Here is a 14,232-nt window from a genome sequence, read left to right as displayed (position 1 = left end):
TCACTGAGACTGTTACTAGACGGCGTTGAGGCCAACATCTCTCGACTGCCATCCGCACTGTTTTGTATGCCACTGTCTGCACTCCTCACTGAAAAGAAGAACGTGAACATCACATTATTTTTCATTAAGAGACAATATAATACTTGAGGTGTTTAAGTTAAAACACAACAGAACAGCTGGGTTTCACAACCAGTTGTGCTTATGTGTTTCTCCATCACCTGATGTTAAATATGCAAGAGCGAGAGAGAGAAGATGCGAAATACAATTTCCAGCATATTGGCAAATACGTCAGTCAAGACATTCCCCTCCACTACACTCTTTTAGAAGCCCTCCAGACAGGCGCAGGGAATAATGGCAAGATGATGGAGACAGTGAGATGGGGGATGGATGCGCAAGACGTACAGTACAGTACAGTACATACGGGCAGTTACATACAGTGAAGTGTTCACTTGCAGCTACTTACAACTCCGCAGCTTTGAGGAAGTGTCAAAGTAGGAGAAGAGTGAGTCAAGCTCATCGGGGCAGAAGAGCGAATCACGGCGGACCTCCTGACCTGTGGCCGCTACTACTCAGATTTTCAGGATTGAGGATTGAGGGGGGCCAGACCAGACGGCAGCGTTAGTAAGGAAGGGAAGCACAGAGCAGGTCAAGGAAAAGGGAAGAAAAAGAGAGAGGGCCAGAGAGAGAGAGCAGGGTATGAAGAGAAATGTACAGCTACCTGTACAAAGAGAAACGAGCAACTCACAAGCTAAAGTGCGATTAGTTTACAGGCAAACAGCCAGAGGAAAAGAGAAAAAACAGCCTTGCAAATTATGTGAGTAATGCTATCCATTCAGAAATGCATTGTCTGTATGTGCTAGGTAGCAGACGAACCACCCCTTGCAAACCTGGGGTGTGTTTCTCGAAAGCGTAGTTGTTAGCCAGTTAGCAACTTTGGTAGTTGGCAATGGGAAATTGCATTGCAAACAACAAAGTAGCTAATGTAGTTAGCAACTACGGTTTCGAGAAATCCACCCCTGAGGTGCTGTGAAAGCCCAACTGGGAAACTCCAACTCCAACAAACCTGAGGTGCTGGAGGCAGTGCGGAGTTTTGGGGTGGGCGGCGGAGGTCGTGGCACTAGGAACTCAGCGCAGCTTCTAGGCCGCTTGTCCTGCTTGCTCAGGCTGATGATCCTGGCCCTCTGCTCCATGGGGGAGAGCTTCAGGACGAACTTCCTGTCGATGTATTTGGCTCTGATGAAGGCCTCAATCTCCTGCCTGTGAAGGGAGTTCAGTAAAGAAGAAAACATGCACATCCGTCTCAAAAATATTTTGGGTGCAGGACTAGCAAAGTCACATGAAAATTGAAAATAAAGTCTGCACACCAGGCTCCCGTGTCTTTTCATTTAATAAATTAGATCATTAAAGAAAAAAGAAATGGGAGCCTGGTGTGAAAGGAGAACATTTATATTTTGTCAGACACAAATACCATGACTAGTAAAAAATATATTGAAAATCACAAGAAATATTAGTGTTAATCAAGAAGTAATGCCTTATTCAAAAATGCTTTCTTCACATTGTACTGAGCCATTAATATAGACTAATCTCATTCTTAATCTCATAAATAATAATTGAGTGTACCGCGAGTCCCCAGGCTGGGGTTTTCGGCTGCCCATCTCCTCTCTGCGGGCCTCATAGATCTGGTTGATGAGTCCGTTTCCAAGCTCACACATTAACTGAAAGCACAAATGGCACCAAACAGAAATAGTTACTGAAGATATATCATCAATATATCATAAATAAGAGCTGTAAGAAATGTAATCAGAGATTTCGGCCTCTTCATTACTTTTAAGACCACATGATGTACCTGCCATGATGTCCTCGACTACGCCATAACATTTGGAAATCTTACCTTTAGCAGTTCGGGTTCCCAAGAGTCTAGTGTGAGCGATCTGACTTTGGAGTTATGCACGCCCAAACTCCTGAAACCGAAACAGAATAATTAATTTTTTAAAAAGCACACAAGCAACGAAAACACAGCGAAACACAAACAACAACAAAAATGCCAGTGAAATTCCGACGTATCCACAAGGCAAAATTTACAGTCCAGTCTGAAAATTAGCCCTTTTCATGTGATGTCAGACTGACACCTTCGAACGCTGATATTTTCAAGGCAATGCAAGACGGAGTGCGATCTAGTGGACACATACTATAGACACTACGTTTTAGATGCGTCCTAGCATCTCTATAAGAGGGCATGTCTGTCCGTCGGCCCATCGGCCCGTCCGTCCGTCCGTCAGTCCGTCCGTCCATCCATCCGTCTGAAATGCATTCTTTAAAAACACGATCTTCACCTCCATCGGACGAATCTTTGTCCGCCTGTCCGACTTTTTTCTGCCTCAAGCGCGGAGTCATTTATCCTGCTTTGCTTCAAAGTAGAACTTGTCTGACATCACGAAGAAGTGGGCTAATACTAACCTCCATTAGGAGAGGGAGGCCTTCATGCAGACCCAGAATAGAGAGGCTACTGTACAGGTACCTGTGGATGCCAGAGCACTCGATGCAGAGTGTGATGCCCAGGTTGATGCTGGCCCACCGGGGCTCAGGCTGGCCACAGTCAGCACAGGTGTCGTTGCCCGGTATGGCCAGGACCCTCTGGAGGGCGGTCTCCCCCTTCATGGACCTGGTGTCACCCCCCGAATCCAGACTGCCCAGAGATGCGGACGACTTGCGGTCTAGCCTTGTCTAAAAGGAAAGCAAGAAAAGTAATATAATGCCTCTTTTCCACTGCTGGTTTTCTGGTAGGCCTACAGCTTGACACAGCTTGACTCGGCCGCCTCTTTTTGCTTTACGATTGAGCTGTGTTGTGCCTTTTCGAAAAGCAAAAAGTAGTGGCTGAGTTGCGCTGTGTTGAGCTGCAGGCCTACAAGAAAAACAGCAGTGGAAAAGAGGCATAAGCGACTAAATATGTAAAAGCTACATTCTGAGTGTGTCCTTGAGCAAACAGTTCAAAAATGCCGACCCCACTGATTTATAGTAATGCTAAATTTAAACAGGCAATGTCTCAACAAGCTCACACAGCATAGTCAGACACTCATCCCTCATTCAGACAAAACAATAGCTTTCTCTGTTTCTACCCAAGAGCACTGCCAGAGAGAGAGAGCTGACCTTTCTAACATGTTTTTATTGTGCAATGTAATGTTTGCATGTTCATGCTGAAGAGAGCATTGTTTTAATAATAATTTTTAACAAGCACACCAAATAAAAATCCTGATATACTTTTACAAATACTCCCAGTACAAAAACCTGTTCAGTAGTGTTCACAAAAGACACTTTGCTGGACACAAAGCTGCATAAAAATGAATCTGTAATGAAAATTATACAAGGTCTCTTGAATTTATTGATAGTCGCAAAATTAGTGAGCCCTTCGGCCTTTTCACATAGGTGACGTTAGGCCAGTCTTGCCAAAACAGCCACGCGCTACAGCATTGTCATTATCATCACCACTCACCAGGGGCTCGTCTCCGTTCTCCCTGAAGGCGGTGGCAATGCTGTCCTGCACGGCTTTCACCCAGGCCTGCCGTAGCTTCTCAGAGTCCGCCTGCATCATGCAGCTCCTGGCAGTGGAGAGGAGAGGAGATGAGAGGAGAGGAGAGGATCACAGCTACACTGCTGCTCACATCTTTGCCGCAAATTCCCCCTTTGCTTTGTGTTACTTTCGCCCCCTTTGTGCCTGTGCGGCCCAACTGGTACAGCATGACACCGGCGGGGAGGCTGGGCAGGCCAGACTTCAATGGCTCTGACTCCAAGGGAGTGCACTGGTAGTATACTCTATACAGCCTGGAATATGCTTTGGATCAGTGTGGTTTAGAGATTGGATATCTCTCTTATTAACAAATAATTGAAGGCAGTTTATGGAGTTGATTCGATGTGCTTGTTCCTTAAAAGTAAAAAGTGAGTCAAACAAATGAAATTATTTTAGTTTTTCCATAATAGCAAGTTCTTCAAACCCGATTCTCTTTTCACTGTAGTGCTTACTTTGTAGGAGAAACCACTTCAAAGCAGAAGCGCCGCTCAATGTCCTCACACTGTTTAACCGTGCACAATCGCAGGTCTTCCACAACCACCGTGGGATTGTCCTGCAAAACAAACATGTGCAGAAAGATCTGTTTCAACATACACCAAAACAGCTGAGAGAGAGGGGGGGGGGCAGAGACAGAGACAGAGACAGAACTGAATAACCTACCTTAAATTTCTTTTGATAAACCAACTGGCTGTTTTGAATTGAAAACCAGCGCCTGAAATAGATGAACCACAACAGCCTTGTCTTAGTAGCCGGCAAACAGCCAAATCTACCGTACAGCAAGACGCACTATGTGACTGAGAATGGCATGGTTTACATGACATGTACCTGTTATTATCAGCTTTTTTCCTGTTATGCATCACAACAGAAGAATGGAGGGCCACGAGAAGATGGATAGGTTAACACAAACCAGGGGACGTGCATACATACACCACAAGAACACAAAACACAAATAGAACAAAAAACTACAGACAAATTAGGGACATGAATGGAAAAGGACAGTTATGTAAAACAAAAATGTGGAAAGCAGGGTGACTGATACACAACATGCAGTCAGTTTTTCATATATATTTACCTGTTCCATGACTTAAATGCATTGCTGGCTCTCTTGAAGAGATACCCTTCCATTGCAATTCCATTGTCCGTGTCTACATTGTACTCTAACTTAGTGTCTTCATTAAATAAGTCCTGCATTGAGAAATGTTCAAAATGAGTTGACACATCTCTGGGCATACACACTAAACTAAAGGCTCTTTTCCACTGCCGGTTTTCTGGTAGGTCTATACGTAGCTCGACACAACGTGACTCAGTTGCCACTTTTTGCTTTACCGTTGAGCTGTGTCAGGCCCAATCGCAAAAAGCAAAAAGTGTCGGCCGAGTAGTGCTGTGTCGAGCTAGGCCTACCAGAAAAACGCCAGTGGAAACGAGACTTAACAGCTCTTTAATGAAAAGAAATGGGCCCACATGCAACACTAAACTCAGTCATATACAGTCGTTGACATCTGTCCATAGAGATATGAATTGGCTTTGATTTGAGGCAGATCATACCAAGTAAGCAGTGTAACCAAGCGGTTGCAAGAAAACAAGTTGTATTTGGTGTCACACAAAAGGAGATGCACTTACTTGCAGTGCAGCCTGAGAAAGCGTAACAGGAGAGCAAGAGGGGAAAATTAGTACAATTGATCGGAGCAAGGCAAGAGCATGCAGGCAGCCAAACTACTCAAGGGTGAGACACAGGATACAGAGTAGATGTAGAGTAGAGTAGAGTAGAGTAGAGTAGAGTAGAGTAGAGTAGAGTAGAGTAGAGTAGAGTAGAGTACAGTACAGTAGAGTATAGAAGAGTTGAGTACTGTTTGTAAAGACAGATCTTCTGTAGAATTTGTTGGATCAATATGTAAATGTGTAGGAGCATTATAGCAAAACTATGCATGTGTAGTACACAGTCACGTGTAAAATGTTAACTCTCATTTCTTGAGTTGGGTTGAGTTTCAGGGCAAAAGGGACGCTACCTTCTGTTGAATAGTAGAGTGCTTTTGCTCCATGTCTCTTTTCTCTTTTGCAGCGTCAACCACAAGCTGATCCAGCTAAAAAGTCAAATCAAGTCACGTCAAGTCAGCTTTCATTGTCAGTTTCTTCATATGCACAGGTCATACAAGGAAATTGAAATTATGTTTCTCTCTATATATACCATGAAGGACATACACATTCACAGGACTGACATTTACAGACTGACATCAAAGTGCAAGACAGGATGAACCAATAACAGTAAAGTGATGAAGTAATAAAAATACTGAGCATTTAACATTGGTGGACCAGTGATAAACCAGAAACAAAAAGTGATTAGAGTAATAAATAGCAATTAACATTGGACATTTAACAAATAGGGGGAGGAATAGAAGACATAATAATAGCAATAAAGGAGCAATAGTGTGGAAATAGGAACGGATGGGAGAGAGGGGCGGGGGGTGGGAAGAGACCAGATGTGCCAGACTCAGTTATCAAGCACCACTTTCCTTAGTTACACCAAGTAAACAACAGGCCTGGTTTTAGCCTGCAGAGCACATCTACGGTGCATGTAGTGTAGCTGTTTAGGCGGGACGGCTCTCACCTGTATGCCCAGCTGTTCCATAAGAGGCTGGAGTTCACTAAATAGGTCATAGCCTTGGTGGAAAAAGCTTAGATGAGCTTGCATGAAAGACAGCATCTGCAACACAAAACGCAAGCTCAGTTCGTAGCCCCTTAAAGGGCAACTCCTGTCAATTTCAATGTGCTGTTGTATTGCTCACGCTACCCTTGACTTGTCAGTAGCAGGTGACGTCGCATTTTTTGGCTCAGCCCTTTCCGAGATATGAGCTATTCTAATGGGAGCAACTTTTCTTTACGTTTCAAAAAAACATTTTTATTTATTCCCAAAAACATCCAAAAGGTTATGCAACATCAGCTAACAGCTAGCAAACAGGGATAGCTTTTGGGAGAATATTTGGAGTAGGCCTATGCTTATTTTTTTTAAATGTAAACAAAAGTTGCCCCCATTAGAATAGCTCATATCTCGGAAAGGGCTGGGGCAAAAACTGTGGCATCACCGGCTACTGACAAGTCAAGGGTAGCGTGAGCAATACAACAGTACATTGAAATTGGCAGGAGTTGCCCTTTAATGCACGCCGTACCTCCAGTGGCACGCTGTAATAGTCATTGATGAGTTAAGTACCATAGTACTACAATACTATGACGTAACACAGGGCCTTTAGTAATGCACTACGACTCAGTCATTGCCATTCTGGTAACATCAAATTTATAATGGGTTACCATGAGCAGAATGGAAATGGTACTGTAATTTTTCGTACATGGGTGTTATACCAGAGACAGTTTATATCGAGACGGGACAGTCGCCGCCATCTTGTTGACGCCTTCGGGGTGCTATTTCACGATTAGTGAGACCAGATCTGAGAGTCAATGGGAAAAATGAATGGGGAAACTGAGTATAGGACAGGAGGGAAACCAGCGGTTGTGAAAGCCATATGGTTGAAACCAAAACTGATAAATCTAGACTACTTGGTTGTGTCATACGAGTCAAAATAAAGCTTTTTAAGCCACTTTTCTCACATTTTTTTTGACAGAGCGCAGGCGCAGTAGTTCCATAACGGCACGAGAGCAACGTCTTTTCACAACTGAGCATGTGTATCATTTCGCGTGCGCCGATGCAGCCAGATGATTGGATCACTGGCAACGCAGCTCAGCAAGCACATTGGGTCTTGTTACCAGAAAGGCGGGAGATGTGCGGGTAGACGCCATATTTGCGTTACGAATCTTCACCGTTAATTTCTATGGACACCTAACGATTCTGACATAGCTTCCCTTCCTAAAACTCTCTGGTTATACCCATTTCAAAATGCATAAACAAGGTTCAGGAGGCAATGACTGGGCCTGCGTTGAGGTAATGTGCTTGTTTACACAAGTATAATATCACAATATTATTATGCACCTGTAGGACAGATATGAGGAGATGTCAAATGCCATTCACTCACCGATTTTAAGATTTCAGATCGTCTTTTTGATTGGAGGACATTAATCTGGAACAATTAAGAAACTTAGCTAACTAGAAACAATAAATCTGAAAGCATGATAATGTGGTACTAACTCTGTTACAAAAAAACAAAAACATTATGTTTAAAACACAGGTAATAAGACATGTATAAAAACTAATTGCGTTTCAAAAAAACCCTTGTTTACTGTTGTCTTCAGTAATCTTTGGGTGTGGACTCTCACCTGTAGCACGTAGTCCAGGGCAATATGGCGGAAGCACTTGCGCGTGGTGGTGAGTATGTTTGTGGCCTCGTCCACCTCATGCGTCTTGTTACGGGGCACCTGGGAGTTCTTCACCAGGGCCACTTCCTTCTCCTCACTGACCTTGTCGAACTGCTTCTTTGTTTCTTTAATCTTACGGAGGTCCCTGAAGAGAAGACAAGCAAACAGTTTAGTTTGGGCATTCCACGTGTCTCCACAAGTGAACGATTTAGAGATGCTGTTTTGGCAAGGCTCAAACTAAGTAGGCCTAAGCGAATTGATGTCTTTAAAATTAGCAGTGTTTAGCTGGTTGTTTGCAAAGAGAACAGACACATTTCAGATGAGCAAACTGCTTTTTATTATGTGATACAGTATTCACTGAAGATTTAAAAGCTATCTTTGTGATATGCTATGGTGAGAGCACTGATCCATGAAACTTACTCCTTGACAAAGGTGTGGAGTTGAGACTTGATAGACCTCTGGGCTTGATCAAATAAAATCTGTGAATCAGAGGAAAGCTATCCATCAGAAATTTGACATAAACTTGTTGATGAATGATATATGGTGAATGGCGTGTTTCTATACATCTGTGATTATTATGCCAAATCAAATTAATTACCGTAATTAGATGTACTTACGGTGTGATAGTTGTTCATCTCCTGTAGACTTTCCGCAAACTTGGTTAGACTTGCCTGAAATAGAAAACGTTCAAACTCATCACAGTGTTTAAAAAGCATGGTTGTATTAAAGATAAAATTTTAAAGTTAATCGTAAAAACAGCTAAAATTGTCAAATGTGCACCTCAATTACCTCAATAACAACATCTCTGGTAGACTGCAGGGCAAGGTCTCTGATGCCATTAACAAACTGCTTGTTAGCCATGATGTACGCCCTTCCAGCATCAATCATTCCAATACAAAGCTTCACCAGCTTGATTAATTCAAAAATAGAGATTGGAAAGGGAGTAAGGAAAATGTTAAGCGTGCCGAAAACAATGTTTAACTTTTATGTTTGCATTGTATGTATGTAGTACTGTAACCAGATTGCCATTGTCAGTGTCATGGGGTGCAAGCTGACCTTGTCTAATTTGGACTCTAACTCCCCCACATCTCCTTCCACCTCCTCGATGGTTGCCCTAAATCAAAAATAAAGAATCAAAATGAAGAAAAGGGGAGAGAAGAGATTGATTAGAAGTGTACATATTTTAAATTGATAAGTGAAACAAACTTTAGCCAACATGGTAAAATGTAAAAGCATAACTGAACTATACTATATAAGCCCTACTATAACTACAGAGAGTGTGGCAATAAGAAAGCACCAACAATCCTTGAATGTGGAGGATGTTCATTTGTCGTCTCTATCAATGATAGCTTGCCCAAGAGAACTACTGTAGGCCCTATCTAACTATATAACCAATGGAAAGCTTGCCCAACAGAACTGTATCTAACTATATAACCAATGGAAAGCTTGCCCTACAGAACTGGTGAGAAAAAATAGACAGAGCAGAAGCTGAGTCACAACATCTTGTGACTGCACTCTGTAGCTCACAGATGCACACATGCACATCTCATATAGGCCTACACGCTAAATGACTAAAACACATCCATCCGTCCCACACAGAATCAGAGACCATAAAAAATAATCATGATGATCACACACTTCAGCTTGTAGCCACTTAATACACGCCGTACCCCCAGTGGCACGCTGTAATAGCAAATGAAAAGTTAACTACCATAGTACTACACAACTATGACTTAACACAGGGCCTTTAGCGATGCACTATGACTTGGTCGTTGCCATTCTGGTAAGTGGCAAATGTATAATGGTGTGTCTTAACGCGTTAAAGGCATAATAGTTTATTCATCATCACCCATTATTAACTCTGTGGCCCACACTGCTAATCACTTGCAAGTCCTCACTTGCATTTCTCAACACCATAGTTGCTAACTACATTACTTTTTTTGTTTGCCATGCAATTTCCCCTTTTTCAACTACCCAAGTTGCTAACTGGCTAACAACTACGCTTTTGAGAAATGCACCACTGGCTATGCCATGTCAGACACTCTGTTTCAACAGGCAGGCCATCCGGTACATAATCACAAAAAGTGGAACATGTGTGACTGGTAGTTACAAGTCGTACAGATCCAGGACTGTGAGAACGGTGCAAAGTGCTCCACATGTCGCAAATAGTAAAACAAAAAAAAGTATGAATGCAACTGTAACCAAAGCCTTTTGTAGATAGCATTTTTTCATGTGCAAAAGGAAACCGTTTGACATGAGAACATTTGTCATAAAAACAACTCATGCCAGTTTTTACAAGTGACTCTGTGTGGGGCCGAAACTATGTCTCTTCATTGAGAGTAACTAAAACATGTAGGTCACACGCCTCCCTGACAACCCTTAGGGACAGAGACATTTCCTTTGTTGCCCTGAAGACAGGACAGCCGTTTGTGTAGTATATAATGACAGACACATAAACCTCTGATAATATCTAAGCTTAAGATAATTGTGTCAGCCTATTTTGAATGTGTCGTTCATATGGCAACATACACATTTATTTATTCATCCATGAATTTGGTGGCCCTCTCTTTCCCAAACTTTGTTAAGAAAAGACAAGGGGGGAACAAATTAAATGAATATGAATGTTCATTGAGGACCCTAGGTCATACACGCTAAACTTATATCAAATGGTAAATGTAGCCTACATTTTTCACTTACTCTACAGTCAGATGCAACAAACATAGTCTAAAGTACAGTGATAAAGTAGGCTAATGTCTGTAATTGGATTGTCGACAATGATTTACTGTTTTTACGACCTTCCTGCCTTCAGAAAAGCAGAAGGGTGTCACTGAAGTTCAAAATTATAATGTCATGGTTGCTGTGTACAGTCTATGCCTTTGGTTCGAAGTTGACTACAATGACTCATGAGATGTTGTTTTGTACATGAATTCACCACAAGCACATTCTTCAGGGGAGTTGTTTTAAAGCTGTAGTTCCTTCTTTGATTCAAAGGTATTTGAACGTAGGCTATTAGATTTTGTTGAAAAATATACAGGCACAGAGGCAGGCTTCTTGTTTAGCCTACAACATGGTTTCTATCAAAAGGAAAAACTTACTAACTAAACAACTAAAACTTTTAAAATGCAATCACTGTCAACACATGACTAAAAGCACAAAACATGAGTGATACAAAGAGCTCAATGAAATGTCACGTTCCAACAACATGTCACACTAATGTATGAGCTCATATGCTGTCAGATTTCAATAAGGATGCAGCTTTTCAAAAACAGCAGCTGTTCAAATGGACACTTAGGCAGTGGTGTAGTCTACGTAGAACGCAGGTATACAGAGTGGCCTATACCCACTTCTAAATTTCAGGGATTTCAGTATACCCACTTATGATCCATTGTTTTGAATAGCACAAATATATACAGTATACCCACTTCAAAACAATCTCAAATATAAAGTATACCCACCATTAAAAAGTAGACTACACCACTGCACTTAGGCTACATAACATGGCCTATTAATTGTAAAGGGCTTTTTCTTTTGTTGATTAAAAATGTAAGGTAGCCTGCATGACCCTGTTAGTGTTTTCCAGGAGAACAGGTCTGAGCGGTATGCGCAGGTAGGCTGAACAAACCAAAACAAAAATTCAGTTTCCGTAAGGTAGGCTACACCGTGGGGATCCCCAACTGTTCATACTTGTCGTTTTGCTTTATGCCTGAAGCTCTGAGTCTGAAACATCTGTCACTGCTTCAGCGCGGAGTCGCACACAGGCGATTTCTCATCTCATCAAGGCAGGACAGAGGAGTTTTTATTCAATGGGACAACAGTGAGGGGGGAAATGGCAGAGCAGCGTTTATTCATGCAGGCCTGTCACCTCGTATCGCACCAAACCAAACCGCCCCCATTAAATCTGGCTTCGTCAATGAGAAGGATGCCTGGTCATGTCAAAATCTGCAGCATCCGTTCACCCGGCTGCTGTCGTGGTAACCTACAACCTGCTTTGAATCGCTGCTACTGGAGCAGACGCGAATGTGATGCCCGCGTCCATCTATGGAGGTTATTCCAACAAGGAAGTTCGAAGCGCAGTCAGTGCATGGAAGCGGCACTGTCAGTCTGCATCATTCATTACAAATATTCTGTTCATTGCACAAGCAGTATAACCGCCAATTGCCCCAAGCACAGTATTGTGCATGACTATGATCATTTGCCTCGCTTTGGGATGGATGACAACCGAAAGGAATAGGCGATGAATGGGGATACGAATGGGGCAATTTTAAGCGTTCTTTCTCTGGAACATCTTTATTTTTCTGCGCAACATTTAGAAAAGACAGCAATAATTGGGGGCCTACCGGAATCGTGGAGAATCTTTCAGGCAGTCTTCAAAATCCACAGTCACCTTCATTGCTTCAGTGGTTGTAAGATAAAATGCGCCTGTGAAACCTGTCTTCTTCGTCACCAAAACCAACGACCGAGATAACCTACAAAGAAAATCTGTCTCGACTGAATGCTTGCGAGCGAATATCTGGCATTAACAAATTGTATTTCATAGTCCCTTAGACAAAAACAGAGAAATATTTGCAAAACACATGTAGCCAATTATTGCTAGTATGTTCATTGCATCGATTACTACAACCCTACGTCAAGCCGTTCAACAAAAAATCAGTCCCACCCCATTCTGCTAGCTATTGTGAGGCACATGAATGCCAGTGCGCGTGGCCAATAACCGTGGTGCCTTGGTGATGACAGGGGAGGCAGGAAAACATCTCAGATTCTCAGCTTCATCATTTCCTTCTCTTTTTTATTTTTATTTTTATTTTATTTTACCTTTATTTAATCAGGGAAATAAAATCACATTGAGAATAAAATTCTCTTTTACAAGTGAGCCCTGGCCAAGGCGGCAGCACACATCACAATTACATTTACAGACAGGACACAGACAAAACAGAACAAATCAATATTCAATTAATAATTCTTACCCCATAGGTTGACTTATTACAATACCAGGGTACCAGTAACTTAAATAATAAGTATGTTCTCTAAATCATGAGTTAGAATGGCAATTTTTTATTAGCTCAAGTGGATGAGATGCATTGCTATAAAGGCAATTAGGACTAGGCTAATTGTATGTAATTTTATGTTATTTGTGGCAGCACAATGTGCATAATGCATCGTCATTTCTGAAGTTTAGAAAAGAAAAAGAAACAAGTTGTCAGCATTTCTGATTATTTACGTACACTGCATTTAGATGGCATTTTGTGTTGTAGCCTGAGCTTGTGTTGTAGCCTTTGTCTTGTCTATCCTTGTATTTCTTATTTCCCAGTAGGCCTACTTTTATGTGTTTTGTTTTTGTTGTTGTCCTTTTATGTATTCCGGTACAGGTGGCCAGCAAATTGACTCAAACACTAACTAAGGTCTCAATGTGGTTAAAAACCTCCTGTCTGACACTAAACACCAACAAAACTGTTACAATGTATTTTCACAATAGATTTAAACTAAATGTTGTTCCAGATATATATGTTGATGGAACAAAGCTAAATAATGTTGATGAGTTTAAATATTTAGGTGTGACCTTAGATTCTACTCTTAGTTTTAAGAAACACATTAAAAAGCTGGGTAATACTGTAAAGTATAGCATATCAAATTTTAGACATATCCGTAACTCTCTGAGTATTGATGCTGCTGTGACTTATGTCAATGCTATGATTATGTCCCACCTGCATTATTGTTTTTCAAGCTGGTCCCAGGCCAACAAGACTGTCTTAAAATCCATTGATTCACTATACAAGCAGGCCCTGAAGGTCCTAGATAGAAGATCTTTTCAGTACCACCATTGTCCTATACTGAGCAAGTATAATATGCTCAGCCTTGAAAACATCATACAATTTTCTGATCTGCGGCTAATCCATAAAATTATTCACAATGCAGCACCCCCACCCCTAAGAACATTTGTTCAACCCTGCTCTGAATTGATGAGCAGAACGTCAAGATCCACCATTAGGGGTGATTGTAGTCTCCCAATCCGACGAACTGCTTTTGCTCAGTCAGCCTTCTCCTTCAGGGCAACCAAAACATGGAATAGTCTACCCAGTACCCTAAAAAGTATTACTGATTATCAGGCCTTCTCAAGCGGTGTGAAAAAATGGATATTAACCAACCAGTCTTGTCAACATTAATCATATGTTTTTAAAATATGACTCACACTGTATGCCATTTTAATGTGTGTGTGTGTGTGTGTGTGTGTGTGTGTGTGTGTGTGTGTGTGTGTGTGTGTGTGTGTGTGTGTGTGTGTGTGTGTGTGTGTGTTTGACCTATGGCCTATGGATGTGCTTACTTGTTTATATCTTGTTTATGTTATTGTATTTTGATATTTGTTTTAC

At 41.7% G+C, this 14,232-nt stretch overlaps 1 protein-coding gene across 1 annotated transcript in view; it reads right to left on the bottom strand.

Annotated features, from left to right (window-relative positions):
• The window catches only part of LOC134465197 (arf-GAP with coiled-coil, ANK repeat and PH domain-containing protein 2-like), a 20,262-nt gene extending 7,768 nt beyond the window's left edge, over positions 1-12,494 (bottom strand). Inside the window, exons 1-19 of the mRNA XM_063218735.1 lie at positions 12,205-12,494; positions 8,924-8,981; positions 8,657-8,776; positions 8,485-8,538; positions 8,288-8,346; positions 7,829-8,012; positions 7,588-7,632; positions 6,171-6,266; positions 5,572-5,646; positions 4,638-4,750; positions 4,391-4,411; positions 4,226-4,277; positions 4,018-4,118; positions 3,491-3,596; positions 2,519-2,724; positions 1,892-1,961; positions 1,621-1,715; positions 1,064-1,257; positions 5-88 (exon numbers count right to left, since the gene is read on the bottom strand). Coding sequence (XP_063074805.1) covers positions 5-88; positions 1,064-1,257; positions 1,621-1,715; positions 1,892-1,961; positions 2,519-2,724; positions 3,491-3,596; positions 4,018-4,118; positions 4,226-4,277; positions 4,391-4,411; positions 4,638-4,750; positions 5,572-5,646; positions 6,171-6,266; positions 7,588-7,632; positions 7,829-8,012; positions 8,288-8,346; positions 8,485-8,538; positions 8,657-8,776; positions 8,924-8,981; positions 12,205-12,257 — 1,786 coding nt within the window. The 5' untranslated portion in view covers positions 12,258-12,494. The remainder of the gene's footprint in view (positions 1-4; positions 89-1,063; positions 1,258-1,620; positions 1,716-1,891; positions 1,962-2,518; positions 2,725-3,490; positions 3,597-4,017; positions 4,119-4,225; positions 4,278-4,390; positions 4,412-4,637; positions 4,751-5,571; positions 5,647-6,170; positions 6,267-7,587; positions 7,633-7,828; positions 8,013-8,287; positions 8,347-8,484; positions 8,539-8,656; positions 8,777-8,923; positions 8,982-12,204) is intronic.
• Between the last annotated feature and the right edge of the window lie 1,738 nt (positions 12,495-14,232).

The sequence above is a fragment of the Engraulis encrasicolus genome, chromosome 16 (genome assembly GCF_034702125.1).
Source record: "Engraulis encrasicolus isolate BLACKSEA-1 chromosome 16, IST_EnEncr_1.0, whole genome shotgun sequence".
In the NCBI taxonomy this organism is placed as follows: Eukaryota; Metazoa; Chordata; class Actinopteri; order Clupeiformes; family Engraulidae; genus Engraulis; species Engraulis encrasicolus.
The sequence above is the reverse complement of the archived record's forward strand: the minus strand, read 5'-3'. Positions and strand labels throughout refer to the sequence as shown.